The sequence below is a fragment of the Leptopilina heterotoma genome, unplaced genomic scaffold (genome assembly GCF_015476425.1).
Source record: "Leptopilina heterotoma isolate Lh14 unplaced genomic scaffold, ASM1547642v1 Lhet_220, whole genome shotgun sequence".
NCBI lineage: Eukaryota > Metazoa > Arthropoda > Insecta > Hymenoptera > Figitidae > Leptopilina > Leptopilina heterotoma.
In genome coordinates, this window is record NW_025110938.1 from 397,435 (window position 1) to 418,492 (window position 21,058).

The 21,058-nt window shown below is 20.6% G+C and overlaps 1 protein-coding gene across 2 annotated transcripts in view; it reads right to left on the bottom strand.

Annotated features, from left to right (window-relative positions):
* LOC122502161 (sushi, von Willebrand factor type A, EGF and pentraxin domain-containing protein 1) overlaps positions 1–21,058 on the bottom strand; it is a 240,126-nt gene that overhangs the window by 187,273 nt on the left and 31,795 nt on the right. For both annotated transcript variants that reach the window (XM_043612086.1, XM_043612087.1), the window contains 5 exons: positions 17,762–18,441; positions 13,394–13,647; positions 11,053–11,175; positions 10,117–10,377; positions 6,337–6,516 (listed from right to left, as the gene is read on the bottom strand). In XM_043612086.1, the coding sequence (XP_043468021.1) occupies positions 6,337–6,516; positions 10,117–10,377; positions 11,053–11,175; positions 13,394–13,647; positions 17,762–18,441 (1,498 nt within the window). The remainder of the gene's footprint in view (positions 1–6,336; positions 6,517–10,116; positions 10,378–11,052; positions 11,176–13,393; positions 13,648–17,761; positions 18,442–21,058) is intronic.

Genomic DNA, 21,058 nt, shown 5'->3' on the forward strand with positions numbered 1-21,058 from the left:
CAGGAATTCAATTATTTAAAAAAACTTTCCTCAATTCAATTATTTTTAATATCTACTGTTTTAATAAAATTTTCAAAAAGAATTCAATTATTTATAAAAAATTTAAATAAAATTCTACGCAAACATTTAATTATTTTCATAAACAATAAGACTTTCACAGGAATTCAATTATTTACAAATTTTTCATAAATTTCTTCTCAAAAATTCAATTATATTCATAAATAATAAAAATTTTTACAGGGATTTAATTATTTTCATAAATAATAAAAATCATCAAAGAATTTAAACTAATTTCTGTATAATTTTTATTAAATTATTCTAAATAATTGAATTATTCTTTTAATTTTTCATAAAATTATTTTAAAAAATTCTACTATTTACAAAAATTGTAATAAAATCCTTCGCAAGAATTTAATTATTTTCATAAATAATAAAATTCTTCACATGATTTCAATTATTTCAAATACAATTTTAAATACATTGATCGAAAATTGTAATTATAAATTTTCCAAAATTTTGTTAAAATTCTTCGAAAGAAATCAATTATTTTCAAAATTTTTTCGAAAATCTTTTGCAATAATTCAATTATTTTTACAAATAATGAAATTCCTCGCTGAAATTCAATTATTTTTAATAAATTTTAATAAAAATCTATTTAATAATTAAACTATTTTCCATGCAATTTTAATTAAATTTGTCGAAAAAATTTTCAAGAATTCATTTTTTTTTAAATTTTAAGAAATTCTTCGAAAGAATTTAATTATTTTCATTACAATTTTAATTCAATTCTTTAAAATAAAAATTAAAATTCTTTGATAAATAATTTTTCAAAAATTTTCACAAAATTCTTCAAAACAATTTAATTATTTTCAAAATTTTTAATAAAATTCTACGAAAAAATTAAATTATTTCAGTTTCAAAAATTACAAAAAGTTACACAAAAGATTACAAAAGGAAATGTAAAAATTTCAAATTCAATTGTGTGAAATATCATTATCAAAAAAAATTTTCGATAGAAATCAATTCAATTATTTTTTATAAATAATAAAATCGGTTGCAGGAATTCAATTATTTTTTATTAATAAAATTCGTTGCAAGAATTCAATTATTTTTTATAAATAATAAAATTCGTTGCTAGAATTCAATTATTTTTATAAATAACACAATTTTTTACAGAATTGAATTATTTTTATAAATAATAAAATTTTTTATAGAATTTTAATTATTTTCATAAATAATAAAATTCGTTGCTAGAATTCAATTATTTCTATAAAATATAATATTTTTTACAAAATTTCAATTATTTTAAAATTTTTAAATCCAGTTTGAAATGAATTACTTGAAAAATGTAATTATTTGCAAAAGTTTTATTAATATTCTTCGAAAGAAATAAATTTGTCTTTTGAAAAATTTTAATATTATTTTTTTGGAATATAGTTAAATTCTTGTAAAAATTAAAAATATTTATTTAAATTTCCAATCAATGGAAAATTTTTGCAAATTTAATGAAAGTAAATTTTATGTTTCAAAAAAATTACTTTTCTTACTTTAAAAAATTATTTTCGAAATATAATCGAATTTTTTGAAGAATTCTAAAATTTTCAAAATTTCTAACTAAAAGTTTGGAAAATAAATAGAAAAATTTAGAATTGAAGTTATTACCAGAAAAAAATTTTTTTTTTTATGAAATTCAGAAAAATGTCAAGAAAATACAGAATGAAATTTTTGTGAAGTTTGTGAATCGTCTAAAACAAGTTTTTTTGTTGACAAATTTAATTTTTCGATAGTAGTTACGTTTTTACTACTTTTTACAGTCTTAATGCTACTTTCCGCTGTTTTTTTTTCATTTTTTTCAGTCAGTTCAAATAATTGGTACTTTTTTCAGTCTTAAAGTTACTTTTTGCTACTTTTTAACTTTTTAAAAATAAATTATTGAGTGCGAAGCCTAGAAGTGAATTATTCACGCTTGTTACGTTAATTAAAAAGTAATTAAAAAAATATTTGAAATTTTTAAGAAATTGCTAATTATTTTAAAATTTCTCTTATTATGGAAAATAAAAAAAAACTGATTTATTGCGAAAAAAAAGGGTGAATTGGGGTGTTTAGAATTTTTGGAGAAGCTATTGAGAGAAGCAGTGCCATATGGGAGTTAATTCGATTTAGTACTTAGATTGCGGCACGGAGGCTGTGAGGGGTCGAAGTTGAAATCTCGTTAGGACGCTCATCTCCCATGGGAGGGGTTGTTATCAGAGAGTATCGGTTAGTCATTTCGTACAAACCACGAATAAACTTTGCTAACTGACCATGGTGATTTTCTAGGTGAAGATGAATTATCTTCTATTCCCAGTTTACATTTTGCTTTAACTGAATTATTATATAATGATCTAATTCTGTCAATGAAGCTCGTTAAGGCAATTTTCATTAGCACTTGAGTTTGCTTAATAACTACACACACATTTCAATTAATAAATATTAATTGATATAGTCGATATTTTCGCGGTGTAAGTTTAATTATAAAAGTTTCTTTATTATTAATTATATTTATTTTTTAATCTCAAGTATTAACGGTGTTTGTTTTTTTTTTTTTTTTTTTTTTTTTTTGTGAAAATAAAAGCAGCTTTAATGAAAGAAAGCTCTTGCAAATCCTCTTTGGTGTTTAAGATTTAAGCTACTTTGAAAGCCATTGTTCGCGCGGTGGATAATTCATCCTTGTGGAGAGTTTTAACTTATACTTAAATTTCAAGAGGAAGCGACTCAATCAGCAATAAATCGCTCTCTCAACGTTTGGGGAAATGCACACTTTTCTGATAACTGTCGAAAAACTTTCGCGGAACTTTAATTCAGGCCGACAGTCAGTTATCGATTCAAAATTTCCGCCAGATTGCATTTTTTTATTAAGTGATTAATCCCTGCTTCTCTATTCGTTTCAGTTCACCAATAAATTTTAATCTTACGCAAATACCATTTTTTCTGCTTCTAATCATTATTATTATAATTATAATCATTTTAATTAAAATTATTTTCATTTTAATTTTAATTTTAATTATTTTAATTATAATCACAGTAAAACGTGAGGTATTAAAACAACACCAGAATGGACTAAAATAATCTGCAACAGTTTAATCAATTGTGTTCAAAAATTTTTAAAAAATTCCCGTAAAAATTGCAATTATTTATGAAAATAATAAAATTCTTCTTTGATATTCAATTATTTTACAAAATTTTAATCAAATTCTTGTCAAAATTTCAATTTATTTTCAAAAGTTTTCTAAAATTCAATAATTTTTAATATCTACTATTTCAATCAAATTTTTTTAAAGAATTCCATTATTAAAAAAAATTTGAATACAATTCTACGCAAACATTCAATTATTTTCATAAATAATAAAAATAGGTATTTAAAGGAATTCAATTATTTACAAATTTCTTCGCAATAATTCAATTATTTTCATTAATAATAACATTTTTGCAGGGATTCAATTATTTTGATAAATAATAAAATTCTTTTAGAAATTCAATTATTTTCGTAAATAATAAAATTCTTTTAGGAATTCAATTATTTTCATAAATAATAAAACTCATTGCAGAATTACAATTTTTTTTAATGCAATTTTAATCGAATTCCTCAAAAAATGTAATTATTCTTAAAAATTTTATTAAAATTCGTCCAAAGAATTTAATGATTTAAAAAATTTGTTGATAACTTTTTTTATGAGAATTTAATTTCAAGAAAAATGAAATTAATAAATTATTTACTTTTTTTATTTAAATAATTGAATTCTCGTAGAATTTACTAATATAAATGGTTTTAAAAATGAATTTTAGTTGATATTTAAATATTAAATATTAATGCATTATAACGTGGATTTTTAGAAATAATTAAATTTTGAAAAAGTTTCAAATTAAAATCATTAAAATTCTTAATTTTTCATATTTTTGACAAATAATTCTGTAGAATTAATTCTTTGTAAAAGTTTATTAGAATTTTTATTATTATTATTTTTAAAAATAATTAAATTCTTGTGATGAATATTGTTATTTATAAAAATAATTGAATTTTGAAAAGAATTTTATTAAAAGACATCAAAATAATATAATTTTTGGGAAAAATTTTGTTATTTATCGACATAATTGTTTCTTTCAAAGAATTATTTATGTAAATTGAATTCTTGGAAAGAATTTTATGGAAATCTAAAAGAATAATTAAATTATTTCAAAAAAATTTGATTAAAACTGTATTTAAACTTTAAAATAATTGATTTCTTTCAAACAATTTTATTAAAATATTTGAAAATAATTGAATTCCTGCGAAAAATTCTAATATTTTTGTAAATAATTGAATTCCTGTGAAATTTTTATTATTTTTTTATTTATTATTTTATTACTCTTACTTTTGAAAATAATAGAATTCCTTAAAAGAATTTTATTATAGGGGAACATAGTCTAGGTCGGCCACCTTTTTGACTTTTGTTTATAACTTTTTTTTAAAAATGAATTTGGACAATTGAAGTATATGGTTGGAAAGTCCTGTTTAATAGGAACATTTTTTCTGTACAAAGTAAATTGACAGGTTTAAAAATGAAAAAGTTATAAAGATTTAAAAAAAAAAAAATTTGTAGTCCAGGTTGGCCATTACAGTCAAGGTCGGCCATGTTTAAAATTCAAAGGGCATTAATCGTTAAAAAATAAAATAACATGTTTGGAGTTACGGAAAATTGATTCTTTATTGTTTACAGTTTGTAACTTAATGAAATAACAAAATAATAACAATAAACAATATAAAAAAATAAATATAAATAAAAAAAAGTTTTGCACTAAAATATTAATAAAATTAAATAAAAATATTAATAAGATGATCAATTATATTATGAGTTATACAGAATTGCAGTTTTTGCAAATGAAGTAGCTCGTCCTCAACTTTGCGCATTTTAAACACATAGTGGCCGACCTTGACAGTAAGTAACATTACCGAATTGTTGTAACCATAAAGAAATACGTTTCGGGATTCGATTTTTTACTTTGTTTTCCTTTCAACCATGAGTCCCACAAATTTTCTGCATACTTGCCTTGACGATTCAATTTGTTTTTTATCTTTTATTAATGGTTTTTCACATTATGCACAAAACTTTTTTTGAGCTTTTTTTGTACCGACGTCACAGAAAACACAATTTTCGATTTTCCGAAAATGTAATTGAACAAAAAGTTAGGTTTCACTAAGACAAGCTTCGACAAAAATGCGCGTAGGTGGCGCTAGTGAACTTGACAAAAAAACGCGAGTGGCCTACCTAGACAGTAGGCCAACCTTGACTACATTCCCCTATTTGTATTGTAAATAAATTAAATTCCTGTGAAATTTTTATTATTTTTGCGCAGAATTTCATCAAATTTTTATTAAATATTTGAATTCTTTTGAAAAATTTTATTAAAATAGTAGATATTAAAAAAAAATTGTATTTTAGAGAAGAATTTTTTTATTTATAAATATAATTGAAATTTTGACCAGAATTTAAAAAAATTTTTAAACACAATTGAATTTTTTGTGAAGAATTTTATTACTTTATAAAATAATTGAATTTTTTGTAAAGAATTTTATTACCTTATAAAATAATTGAATTTTATCGACAATATTTTAAGAATAATTTAAAAATTGAATTTTGAGAAATATTCAATTATTCAATAAATTATTTACTTTTGCATTTAAATAATTAAATTCTTGTAGAATTTTCTAATAAAAATTGATTTTTATTTCATAAAAATGAATTTCAGTTAAAATTTTACATTAAATTTCCATAGAACTTTTTCGAAAATTATTAAAAATAATATTGATATAAAGTAAAATTGTAGTTAAAAATTTTTAAAAATAATAATTGAATTGAAATGATGAAAATAATTTTGAAGAAGTATAAAATTCTTATAATATAATATAATAATGTTATTACTATTGGTCATCTTTAATTATTATAAAATATGAAGAAATCGATGATTTCGAGTCGAAGACTCGGAGTTATCGATATCTTCATGTTTTATAGTTGTAAAAAAATGTAATGAACTAAAATTTCATTCATTGTAAAAAATAACATCAAAATTAGTTATTTTAATCTTTTTTGGTGTTAATTTATAATCTGCAACACTTTTCAATACCTCACGATTTACTGTGATCATTTTAATTTGATTAACAACATGAAAATTTGATTAATAGGAAAATTTTAATTATTTGTAATTTTCCTTATTTCGAATTTTACGCATTTTCATTTTTCAATAAGAGAAAAAGTCAAAAATTGACTGTTTATGTATAAAATTATAATAAACGGAAATTTGAATTCCACTGTGACTTACCAAGACAGGAGCCATCGTTTGAAAGTTCATAACCGGGTAGACAACTATTTGGCAAGTCTACAGCAATAGGTTGATCTTTCAGTTCCTGGGGTTCAGCGCAACGATAAGATCCAGGTGTGTTGATGCATCCGTAATGGCAAACTTCCGTTTGAAGGTCTGGCACTGCACATTCGTTCACATCTGCGACAAACATTAACTTTCCAACTACATATATTCAGAATTTCGCCAAACTTTTACTAACTTCTCTGCATAATAATTATATGTATCAAATGTGCTGGGGAAAATTTCAGAAATATGAATATGTTGAATTAGACCAAATGGACAAGTTTACACGGATGTTTATTATTATTATTCACAAAATGGATAGAATTTCATCCATTAGAAATTTTCCCTGTGATTACTACCAATTTTATTACAGAATAAAAAATAAAAATGATTAGAATTATAGAAAAAATAAACCTCAATGCCCTTTTTCCCAAATTTTAATTGTCTGACGAACTGGTACTACTTAAAAGTTCCAACAAAAATTTTCTAATCCTTCAGGATTTTACTCAGAAAATAACAATTAAATAAAAATAAATAAAAATAAATAAAATAATAATAATAATAATAATAATAATAATAATAATAATAATAATAATAATAATAATAATAATAATAATAACAAAAAAATAATAATAATAAAATAATAATAATAATAATTAAATAACAATTCATGTCATTTTCAGCAAATAAAAAATTATTAGAATTAGAGAAAATAAATTCAGACTACTCGATAATTTTTTTTTCACTCGATAATTAATTTTAAAAAAGTAGCAAAAAGTAGCTTTTAAAATTTAAACTTAAAAGAATTAGCTATGAAAAAATTAAACTTGATGACCAAAAAAACTCGTTTTAGAAACTTCAACAAAACTGACAAAAATTCGATTCTATATTTTATTTTACTAACTTTCTCCTAATTTTCATAAAAAATATTTACTTCTCTCTTATCCTGATAATAAATTGAATTCCTACAAAGAATTTTATTATTCATGAGAGAATTTAAATATTTATAAAAATTAATTATTAATTTTTATTATTTATGAAAAGAATTAAATTTTTACGAAGATTATACAAAAATTTTTTTAAATAATTAAATACTGTTTGAAAATTTTATGAAAATAGTAGAAATTGGAAAATCATTAAATTGCGAAAAGCTTTTTAAAATAATTAAATTTTACAAAGAATTCTATTAAAATGTTTGTAAATAATTGAATGTCTGTATGATATTTTATTCAATTTTTTTTTTTAAATAATTGAATTCCTAAAAAGCATTTTATTATTTATGAAAATAATTGAATTCTTGCGAACGATTTTCTTAGAATTTTTAAAAATAATTGAATTTCCAAGAAAAAATGTATTACTTTTAAAAATAATTGAATTCTTGTGATAAATATTGTTATTTATGAAAATAATTGAATTTTGCAAAGAATTTTACTAAAAGGCCTCAAAATAATTAAATTTTCGGGAATAAGTTTGTTATTTATCTTTAATAATTGAATTCTTTCGAAGAATTATTTATGTAAATTGAATTCTTGGGAAAAATTTTATGGAAATCTAAAAGAATAATTGAATTATTTCAAAAAAATTCATGTGAAATTTGTATTATTTTTTTATTTATTATTTCATTATTCTTACCTTTAAAAATAGTTAAATTCCTTAAAAGAATTTTATTACATTTGTAAATAATTAAATTCCTGTGAAATTTTTATCATTTATGAAAATAATTAAATGTTTGCGCAGAATTATATCAATTTTTTTTTTTAAATACTTGAATTCTTTTGGAAAATTTTATTAAAATAGTAGATTCGATTAAAAATCATCGAATTTAGGAAAATTTTTGAAAATAATTGGAATTTTATTTAAATTTTTGAAAATAATTGAATAACAGAGAAGAATTTTTTTTATTTATAAATATAATTGAAATTTTGACTAGATTTTAAAAAAAATTTTTGAATATAATTGAATTTTTTGTGAAGAATTTTATTACTTTATAAAATAATTGAATTTTATCGACAATGTTTTAAATAATTGAATTCTTTTGACGAATTTTAATAAAATTTTTAACAATAATTACACTTTTCAAGGAATTCAATTTAAATTGTATTAAAAATAATTGAAATTCTGCGATGAGTTTTATTATTTATGAAAATAATTGAATTCCTTAAAAGAATGTTATTATTTGTGAAAATAATTGAATCACTGTAAAAAGTTTTATTATTTTTGAAAATAATTGAATTTTGAAGAAGAATTTTATTGTTTATAAATATAATTGAAATTTTGACTAGAATTTTATTAATTTTTTTACAAATAATTTAATTTCAAAGAATAATTTTTTTATTTATAAAGATAATTGAAATGTTGATTAGAATTTTAGAAAATTTGTGAAAATAACGGAATTTTTTGATTAATTAATTTAAAATAGTAGGTATTAAAAATAATTGAAATTCTTCGATGAGTTTTATTATTTATGAAAATAATTGAATTCTGGCTAAGAATTTTATCAACAATTTTTTTAAAAAATTGAATTTTCTTGAAAAATGTTATTATTAGTGAAAGTAATTGAATTATTATGAAGATGGAAGAACTGTATAAAAATTTTGATGAATAATTGATTTTTTCGAAATTTCTTTGAAAATATTATTGAATTCCTAAAAAGAATTTTAATATTTATGAAAATAATTAAATTATTGCGGAAAATTTTATTAAAATGTTTAAAAAGAATGGAATTTCTATGAAGAATTTTGTTATTTTTGAACATAATTGAATTTTGACAAAAAATTTTAAAAAACCCAAAAAATAATTAAATTTTCAGGAATAATTTTTGTTATTTATCTTTAATAATTGAATTCATTTGAAGAATTATTTGTGTAAATAATTGAATTGTTGGGAAGAATTTTAGGAAAATCCAAAAGAATAATTGAATTATTACCAAAAAATTTAATGAAAATTGTATTTAAAATAATTGACTTCTTTCGAACAATTTTATTAAAACATTTAAAAATAATTGAATTCCTGTGAAATTCTTATTATTTATCAAAATAATTAAATATTTGCGTAGAATATTATTTAAATTTTTTAAGAAATAATTGAATTATTTTTGTAAAATTTATTAAAACAGTAGATATTGAAGATCATTGAACTGAGGAAAATTTTTCAAATAATTGAAATTTTGCCAACCATTTTATGAAAAATTGAGAAAATAATTGAATTCTTTCGAAGAATTTTAATAAAATTTGTAAAAATACTTCAATTGTTTCGAAGAATTTATTGAAAATAGTATTAAAAATAATTGAAATCATGAGAAGAATTTTATTATATTTAAGAAAATTAATGAATTCTTGCAACGAATTTTATAAATTTTTTTAAATAATTAAATCCCTGTGAAAAATTTTGTTATTTATAAAAATTAATTAAATTGTTGCAAAGGATTTTATTAAAGTCTTTGTAAATAATTCAATTTTTGAGAAAAATTTCATTATTTTTTTTTAAATAATTGAATTCTTTTGAGAAATTTTAATAAAATAGTAGATTTTAAAAATAGATATTTTAAAAATATTTGAAATGTCTCGAAGAATTTTCTTATTTGTAAAAATAATTGTCTTGCGAAGGATTTTTTTTAAAAATTTTGTTGCAATTTCGTGGTCAGTTTCCAGTTTCTTTCTTTTTTTTTAAATTTTGCTTTGAAGTATTTTTTTATAATTATATTCTTTCACCACAATTTAGACAGTTTTTTTTTACCTTGACAAGTTTTCCAGTCGTCCTCGAGCATGAAACCATCTGGACACAAACAGAAGACCCGTCCCATTGTTGAAATGCACGTATGCGAACATCCAGCGTTACGGATACTGCATGGACCGGCATCGTGGCACGTATGGTTGTCGTCGGTGGATAAAATTGTTCCCGGAAGTCCTTCGCAGGAGCACTCATAACCGCCGACAAGATTATGACACGTATCCTGGCATGGACCGTGTCCCTCGTTTGTAACACATTCGTTGATATCTGGCGATCGAAATAAATTTCCCCAATTCCCCCAATAAATCTCCTTATATCCATCTACATCCACTAGAGTCCATTTTTTTATAAAAAAATATATCATCCTAACTGTGCTTAATGGTGCCGTTAAGGAAAAAAACTTTTTCTCTACTCTCAGTTATTGAAGAATTTTGAAGAATCTTTTTAATTCTAAAACAAAAAATTGTACAGTCCTTTAATTATTCTTTTAGTTAGAAAGAATTCTTTTCTTAGAAAAGAAACTGCACTCTAATTTAGAAAAAAAAGAGTTTTTTATGTGATATAAATTCTAAAGCACATCCATTGCGCACGATTGATATTTCGACTCAAAATTATATTTTATAACTTTCTCAAAGTATCCGCGAAAGCATTGGAATTAAATTCTCATCACGTATTTGTATTTCGTGTTTCATAATCAGTATTCCCTGATGAAATGGAAGTTTTGTGAAATAAAGAAAAGAAGATTTTATAGAATTTAGTTTTTGGAAAATTTGAAAAATCAAAAAATTGCAAATTTGAAAAAAAAATTATTATAATATGTACTATTTTGATGATATTTGAAGAAAATTCCAAGACATGAACCCATAGTTTTTTTTGACATGAATAAGAAATATTATTTTATGACTAGAAGAATGGCTTATATCAAGTTGAAGTGGTACTTACCTTTACAAGTGTATTTATCTTCTCCTAGCGTCATCCCCTCGGGACATTCACAACGATACGACCCTTCTGTATTTTCGCATTTGAATTCACAATTTCCGTTGTCCTCTTCACATTCATTAATATCTGTACAAAAAAAAGTTCAATTTTTATTTTTTTTAATAATTTTCCCCTTTTAAAGAAGAAAATTTTTCTATTGCGCAAAAAATTATAAATTTATGTTTATGATAATAATTCAATGCTTGTGAACGATTTTATAAGAATTTTTTAAAGTAATTGAATTTTCAAGAAGAAATTTATTATTTTCAAAAATAATTGAATTCTTGTCATGAATATTCTTATTTATGAAAATAATTTAATTTTAATTTTTCACAGGAATTTTAAGAAATAATTGAATATTTGAAAAGGTTTCATATTAAAATCTTTGGAAATAATTGAATTTCGGCGAAGAATTTTAATATTTTTAAAGATAATTGAAATTTTGATAAGAATTTTTTTTAATTTTTGAAGAAAATTGAATTTTTGCGAAAAATTTGATTACTTTTGAAAATAATTGAATTTCTGCATTCATTTGTAATTTCTCTAAAATTTTCCAAATTAAATCGTACAATTTACGAACTTAATAAAATTCTTTGCAAGAAATTGAATTCTTCCAAAGAATTTAAAACAACATTTTTTTAAATAGTAATTGATTTTTTTCGAGGAATCGAAATTCAGTTTTTAAGAATAATTACATTTTTTGAGTTTTATTATTAAGGAAAATAATTGAATTCCTGTAAAAATTTATTATTTATGAAAATAATTGAATTATTGCGTAAAAATTGGTAAATAATGGAATTCTTGTGAAAATTTTATTATTTTTTTATTTATTATTTTATTATTCTTAGGTACTTTTGAAAATAATTTAACTTTATCAACAAATTTTCTTATAATTAAATTCATTTGACGAATTTTAATAAAGTTTTTCAGAATAATTACATTTTTCAAGGAATTCCATTAAAATTGAATTAAAATGAAAATAATAATAATCACTGTAAAAAAATTTATTATTTTTGAAAATAATTGAATTTCGAAGAAGAATTTTTTTATTTATAAAGATAATTGAAATTTTGACTAGAATTTTAAAAAAATTTGGAAAATAATTGAATTTCTGCAAACATTTGTAACTTCTCTAAAATTTAATTTTTAATTGAATAATTACAAAGAATTTTATTAAAATTTTCAAAAATAATTGAATTCCTGCGAAAAATTCTAATAAATTTGAAAATAATTGAATTCCGGCGAAAAATTCTAATAATAATAAAAAAATTTCTGTGAATTCCTGTGAAATTTTTATTATTTTTTTATTTATTATTGTATTATTTTTACTTTTGAGAATAATTAAATTCTTTAAAAGAATTTTATTATTTTTGTAAATAATTAAATTCCTGTAAAATTCTTATTATTTATGAAAATAATTAAATGTTTGATCAGAATTTTATCAAACTTTTTTGAAATAATTTAATTCTTTTGGAAAATTTTATTATAATAGAAAATATTGAAAATAATTGGATTTCAGAGAAGAATTTGTTTATTTTTAAATATAATTTAAATTTTGACTAAAATTTAAAAAAATTTTTGAACATAATTGAATTGTTTGCAAAGAATTTTATTACTTTTGAAAATAATTGAATTTTATCGACAAAGTTTTAAATAATTGAATTCTTTTGACGAATTTTAATAAAATTTTTCAAAATAATTACATTTTTCAAGGAATATGATTAAAATTGAATTAAAACTAATTGAAAGTTTGTGATGAGTTTTATTTTATTTATGAAAATACTTGAATTCCTTAAAAGTATTTTTTTTTGTAAAAATAATTGAATCACTGTAAAAATTTTTATTATTTTTGAAAATAATTATTGAATTTCGAAGAAAAATTTTATTATTTATAAATTTAATTAAAATTTTAACTAAAATGTTATTATTTATAAAGATAATTGAAATTTTTGACAAGCATATTTAAAAATTGTTCTTAATAATTGAATTTTGGAGAAGAATTTTACTATTTATAAATATAATGGAAATTTTGACTGGAATTTAAAAAAAATTTTGAACATAATTGGATTTTTTACGAAGAATTTTATTATTTTTGAAAAAAAATTGAATCTTATCGACAAATTTTTAAATAATTGAATTTAGGGAAAGATTTAGGGAATAAAATTTTTCTATTGCGCAGAAAATTGTAAATAAGAAAAAAAATAATTTAACGACCAATTTTGTAAAATGAAATTTTGGGAAACTGAGAAATTTAAAAAAATGAAATTTTGAGAATATTTTTCTGAAATTTGAGAAAAATTGTTACCTTTGCATTTTTTGCCTTCTGATTTGAATCCCTCTCTGCAAAAACATTCAGCCTCCGAGTTGATTTCCTTGCAAAATTGCTCGCAGTGAGATTGAGCGCACAGTCCGTCAAAATTTTGCCTGACCTTGCACTTTGGCTCTTGACCGACCCATCGACGATTTTTGCAGAGTAATCTACTTACGTTCCAAGCCATATAAAATCCAGGAGTACATTCATAGTCAGCTTCAAGGTACTCATGTCCTGGGATCGAAGATCTTTTCCCGAAAAAAGAAAAAATTTCCGTCGAATGAAATAAAATCAGGTATTTTCAATTTCGTTTTCTTATTCATTATCTTCGTTTTTTTCTTCATTATACGATTTTTATGTTTGAAGATAAATTCAGGCTTCGCACTCAATAATTTATTTTTTAAAAGCAACGAATTTTATTATTTTTCAAAAAATATTTGAATTCCTGCAACGGATTTTATTATTTATTAAAAATAATTAAATTCCTGGAATGGATTTTATTATTTATAAAAAATAATTAAATCGATTTCTTTCAAAAAAATTTCTTGAAAATTTTATTCCACACAATTGAATTTGAAACCTTTTGAAATTTTTATATTTCTTTTTGTAATCTTTGTGGAACTTTTTTTTATAATTTTTGAAACTGAAATAATTTAATTCTTTCGTAGAATTTTATTAAAATTTTTTGAAAATAATTAAATTGTTTTGAAGAATTTTGTAAAAATGTTTGAAAAATTATTTTTCAAAGAGTTTTAATTTTTTAATTTTTATTTCAAAGAATTGAATTAAAATTGTAATGAAAATTTTTTCCCCCTTAGTGTGAAACTGTGTTAATTTATTGAAATCATAAGGTGTGAATTCGGTCCGTTATATATTGGAACTTAATTTGAAAGATATGGATGGAAATTATCGCAGTGCACACGATTAAATTCCAGGCGAAGATTCAACCAAACTTTGGGCGGAGTTGAAGTTTTGCAAAACTTTTCAAATGGTAAAACTTGAAAATCAAGATTCTTATAGTTCCAACAATAAGATTCTGTGGCTTACGGTGAATTATTGTGAAAAACAAATTGTCATAGGGAAAGGGACATTAAAAAGGTAATTAAAGAATCAGGTCAGAAATTCGAAATCGATAAGAAGGCTTTTATTTGAGTTTTGGGATTAACTCCACAGTCCGGATGCAATGTGGGCGATAAATTTTGGCATTACATTCGAAATTTATTAGACGATGAGGCTTTTATTAGGCGTAAGAGAGAAATGGTTATAGAATAAAATAAACTTTATAGAGAAAGAATAGTGAAATTAATTGGGGAAAAAAAAATAAATCGCTCAGTAGGAAATATTTCTTTGTAACATTGGAAAAATTGACTTTTTGCAGGCTTCATACTCAATAATAAAATTTTGAAAAGTAGCAAAAAGTAGTTTTAAAATTGAAAAAAGTAGTAAAAAAAAAGTAGGTGTCGAAAAATTAAACTTGACTCGTTTTAGTCAATTCACAAAAATTACCAAAATTTGATTCTGTATTTCGGTGACATTTTCCTAATTTCCATAAAAAATATCCACTTTCCTTCTAATCCTGGAATTTCAATTCTAAATGTTTATAAAATTGAATTATTTTCTAAACTTTTAGTTAGAATTCTTCAAAACATCGATTATATTTAAAAAATACTGTTTAAAAGTAAAAAAAAAATTTTTTTAAATATAAAACTTGTATTAATTAAATTTCAAATAAATTCAAATTAATTGGAAACGTAAATAAATATTTTTAATTTTTACGAGAATTTAACTGAAATTTTAATTAAAATTTTTCAAAAGACTAATTTTCTTTATAATTTCTAAACTAAACTATTCATGAATAATTTTTGTTTAATGAAAATTTATAAAAACTGACTTATTCTTCGACAGAAATTAAAAATTTTTAATAATTTTTGTGTAAAAACTTTTTAAAATTTATCTATATCTATAAAAATTCACTCTATAATGTTTTTAATATTCAATTATAATCTAAAATTGTAACTGAAATTCATATTTTTTTTTCTATTAGAAAGTTCTACAAGAATTAAATTTTAAATCAAATCTTTTTAAAAAGTTTTACAAAAATTAAATTATTAAAATCCAAAAATAAATAATTCATGCAATAATTGATTATTTTTTAAAATTGAATACTTTTACAGAATTTTATCAAAATTTTTGAAAATAATTGATTTCTTTCGAAGAATTTTAACAAAATTTTGGAAAATACACAATTACATTTTTCGAGCAATTTATTTGAAATTGTATTTAAAATAATTGAAATCCTGTAAAGAATTTTATTATTTATGAAAATAATTGAATTCTTGCGAAGGATTTTATTGAAATTTTTAAAAATAATTGAATTTTTTTTTAATCATTCTATGAAAATTTAAAAGAATAATTCAATTATTTCGAATAATTTAATAAAAATTGTATTAAAAATAATTGAAATTCTGCGATGAGTTTTATTATTTCTGAAAATAATGGAATTCCTAAAAAGAATTTTATTATTTATTAAAATAATTGAATCCCTGTAAAAATTTTATTTATGAATAGAATTGAATTATTGCGAAGAAATTTATGAAAAATTTGTAAATAATTGAATTCCTGTAAAATTCATATTATTTATGAAAATAATTAAATTATTACGTAGATTTTTATTTGATTTTTTTATAAATAATTGAATTCTGTTAAGAGATTTTATGAAAACAGTAGATATTGAAAATCATTAAATTGCAAAAAGTTTTTAAAAATAATTAAATTTTACAAAGAATTCTATTAAAATTTTTGATAACAATTGAATGTCTGTGTGGTATTTTATTAAATTTTTTTGAAAATATTTGAATTCCTGAAAAGCATTTTATTATTTACGAAAATAATTGAATTCTTGCGAACGATTTCATTAGAATTTTTTTAAATAATTGAATTTCCAAGAAATAATGTATTACTTTAAACATAATTAAATTTTTCTGATGAATATCGTTATTTATGAAAATAATTAAATTTTGTAAACAATTTTATTAAAATGCCTCAAATTAATTGAATTTTCGGGAATAATTTTGTTCCTAAAATAATTGAATTCTTTCGAAGAATTATATATAAAAATATTTGAATTTCTGTGAAATTTTTATTATTTTTTTATTTCTTATTTTATTATTCTTACTTTTGAAAATAATTGAACTTTATCAACAAATTTTTAAAGAATTAAATTCATTTGACAAATTTTAATAAAGTTATTTAGAATAATTACATTTTTCAAGGAATTCCATTAAAATTGAATTAAAAATAATTGAAATTTTGCGATGAGTATTATTTTATTTATAAAAATAATTCAATTCTTAAGATGAGTTTTATAATTGTTGAAAATAATTGAATCACTGTAAAAATATTTATTATTTTTGAAAATAATTGAATTTTGAAGAAGAATTTTATTATTTATAAATATAATTGAAATTTTGATGAGAATTTTATTAATATTTATTAAAAATAATTGAAATTTTGACTGGAATTTAAAAAATTTTTTGGAAAATAATTGAATTTCTGCAATCATTTGTAACTTCTCTAAAATTTAATTTTTAATTGAATAGTTACAAAAAACTTTATTAACATTTTCAAAAATATTTGGATTCATGAGAAGAATTTTTAATAAAATTTTTGAAAGTAATTCAATTCTATCGAAGAATTCATTTAAAATAGATATATAATTGAAATCATGAGAAGAATTTTATTGTTTATGAAAATAATTGAATTTTTGCAACGAATTTTATAATTTTTTTTAAATAATTGAATATTTTGAAAAATTTTGTTATTTGTAAAAATAATTGAATTGTTCCAAAGGATTTTATTAAAATCTTTGTAATAATTGAATTTTTTCGACAAATTTAATTAATTTTTTTTTTAAATAATTGAATTCTTTTGAGAAATTTTAATAAAATTGTAGATTTTAAAAATATTTAAAATGTAACGAAGAATTTTATTATTTATAAAAATATTTGAATTCTTGCAAAAAATTTTTCGAAAAAGTTTGAAAATAATTGAATTGTTTCAAAGAATTTTATAAAAAATTTCTGAAAAAAAAAATATTCTTAATTTAAGAATAGAAGTGGGGAACATCCTTGGCACCTATTTTAGTACCTATATATTCTAAAATTAAGAATATTTTTTTTCATTGTAGATGAGTGCGAAGCGTGACTTTGATTTTCTAAGTCAAAAGTCAAAATCGAATCGAAATTTCTCATAGTGATAAAAAAGAAAGTCGAAAAGATCTTGAAGTTTAAGAAAATAAATAAATATATGTATATATTTTTTTTAAAAAATTAAAATTCGTACAGCTTTGTGAAAAATACTCACTTGACGTATTTGATCAACGCGTGCGAAACTAGAGGAGCAGGTAGAAACGTTCCATTAATACAGGACAAATCGCCATTGATTTCTTCATCGTTCGCCTCCTCGAATGAACTTTCGTCCTCGTCTGTCGGATTTTCCGACTCTTTTCCACCCGTCAATTCATTACCGTCAGCCATGATTGGCTGCTTCCGGTAGCTAGTCAATTTCCCAGCCAATAAGTTCGAGGCTATATAAGCGTTGTAATCCTGCATCGTTCTTTCGAGAACTTCTTTCTCCATTTCCAAAATTGGCAAATCCTCCTCAGTTCTCGAATAGCCCAACATACTTTGCACATCAAATCGAGGACTTTCATAACCACTTGGCTTTGGAACGCGATATTGCGCTTCAATTTGCCGTTGATCGTTGAGCATTTTTATTTCATTATTCAATGTCTCGGGATATTCACTTTTCTTCAGTGACAATAATTTATCGTCACTGTATGTTTCAAGATATGGAAGATTCTCCAATTTTGACTTGGAAATTTCTCTCTCGAGATATTTGGAAAATTCCTTTTCAACTGTACCGTCGCTGGTGTCGCTATTGCGATAATGCTTTGTTGGCTCTAGTGGAAGTGGAGTTCTTGCTTCGGTTGTCAGTTGCACTTGAACGTTCGATGTTGTTGATGTTTGATTATGAAGGGGAATCTGAGAAAAATTTTACAGGAAATATTTTTCAGTGGAATTCTAAATTTAATTGCTAATTAATTATGTAATTGGCCAGAGGTGTAATTTTTGTAGGGTTTCTTTTTGTTTGGTTAGAAATCGGGTGTTTTTAGTACAGTGACGCCTCCACCACCGGCGAGTGGCGCTGTCCTTACATTTTATTTCTTACTTTATTTCTTTATTTTTATTTAAAATAATAAAAATAATGGATTTTTCTCAATAATATCACACTAAAATTATAAATCCAAACAAAATTACTACATCACAATATACTTTTTATTTCTTTTTATCGTTTTTGGGAACGAATTTCTAATTTCGATAATATATTGGTACAATAAATCCGTTATTATTTTTCTCTTTAAATAGGTTCAATTTTAAAATTAATATATTAAAAATCATTGAAATGAATCGTAAATAAGAATTTTGTCAAAAAAAAAAAAAAATTGGAAAATAATTGAATTCCTTCGCAGAATTTTACTATTTATGAAAATAATCGAATTCTCAAGAAAAATTTAATTAAAATTTTAAAAAATCCTAATTTTAAATTGTTTTGAAGAATTTCTTTGAATTTTTTTTAAATAATAAAATTTATAGTATAAAAATAAAAGTTTCCTTAATAATTTTAAAAGTAATTGAATTTTATGTAGAATTTATTTCAGGATTTTTAAAATAATCGTGTTGCTTAATAATTGAAATTATGAAATTAAACATTATTTAATTATTCAATTTTATGAAAATTTTTAGAATATAACTAAATTCTTTTCAAATTTTTATAACAATTTTCCACAATTTTCTGAAATAATTTAATTCATTTAAGGAACTTTATTAAAATATAGAAAATAATTAAATTCTTTAAAAAAATTTTCTTAATTTATTGAAAATAATCAGTTTTCTTAATAATTGTGATTAATAATTTTACTAGTGTATTAAAATTTTTTATTAAAATTATTGATAGAAAATAAAAATTTTTTAAAATAATTTTATTAGAGTTTTTGTAAATAATTAAATTCTGTTGAAAACTTTTCTTTGTGAATTTTTTTTAAATAATTTACTTTTTTGAATAATTTTAATTGAAAATTTTGAAAAAATTAAATTAAACAAAGCATTTTTTCAACTCTTTAAAATAATCATGTCTGCGTTAATAGTTAATAATTATAACAAAATATTTGATTTTTGAAGATTATTAAAATTGTACCTATTGAAAATAGTTGAATTCCTTGGGAGAATTTTATTATTTATAAAAAATTATGTAATTTTTGCGATGAATTTTACTTGGAAAGGATTTCTTGACAAGAAATGTATAAAATTTTTGAAAATAATTGAATTTTGTTAAGAATTATATTAAAATTTTTCAAAATAATAAAATTGTTTTAAAGAATTATATGGAAATTTTTGAAAATAATTGAATTTTGTTAAAAAACTCTATTATTTTTAGGATAATTGAAATGTTTATGATAATTGAAATTTTTTTTTTGAAAATAATTGAATTTCTATAAAGAATTTTATTACTTTTGAAAGTAATTAAATTTTTGTGATAAATTTTGAATTTTACAAAGAATTTTATTAAAATTCTTTAAACTAATTTAATTTTTGGGAAGTATTTTGATAATATTTAACAAAATAGTTGAATTTTTAAAAATAATTGCGTTAAAATTTTTGAAATATAATATTATTAATATATTCATAAATTTTGCAATTAATTTTACTTCGAAAGGATTTCTTGACAAGAATTTGTTTCAAGTTTTTGAAATAAAATTGAAATTCTGTAAAAAATTCAATTATTTATGAAAAAAATTGAACTCCCGACAAAAATTTGATTCAAATTTTTGAAAATAATTGAAATCCTCCGAAGAATTTGGTTATTATTGAAAATAAATGAAATCTTAAGAACAATTTTATTCTTTATGAAAATAATTGAATTCTTGCAAAGAATTTATTTAAATTTTTTTTTTGAAAATAATTGAATTCGAGCAAAGAATTTTATTAAAATTTTTTTTTGAAAATAATTGAAATCCTCTGAACAATTTTATTATTTAAGAAACTAATTGAAATCTTCAAAAGAATTTAACTTTATTTTTATGAAGATAATTAAATTTTTTAGGGAGAATTTTATTAAAATTTTTGAATATAAATTGAAATTTTTTTGGAAAATTTTATTATTCATGAAAATAATTAAAAGCTTGCAAAGATTTTTATTGAAATTCTTGTAAAAAATAATATAATTGTTTTAATAAAAATTTAAATTCTTTGGAGGAATTTAATTAATATTTTATTGAAAAAATTGTATTTTTAGGAAGAATTTTATTAAAATTTTAGAAAAAAATTGAATTCTTTTGTGAAACATTATTTCAATTTTGTTAAATATAATTGAATTTTTGCAAAATATTTTTTATAATTTCTAAAAATAATTGAATTCTCCAAAAGAATGTTTTTAATTATGAAGATAATTGAATTCTTGCGAAAAATTTTGTAAAAAAATTTTCTTGAATTTTTGGGATGAATTTGTTTCAAATTTTTAAAAATAATTGAAATTCTGTAAAATTCAATTATTTATGAATAAAATTAAATTCTCGACTAGAATTTGTTTCCAATTTTTGAA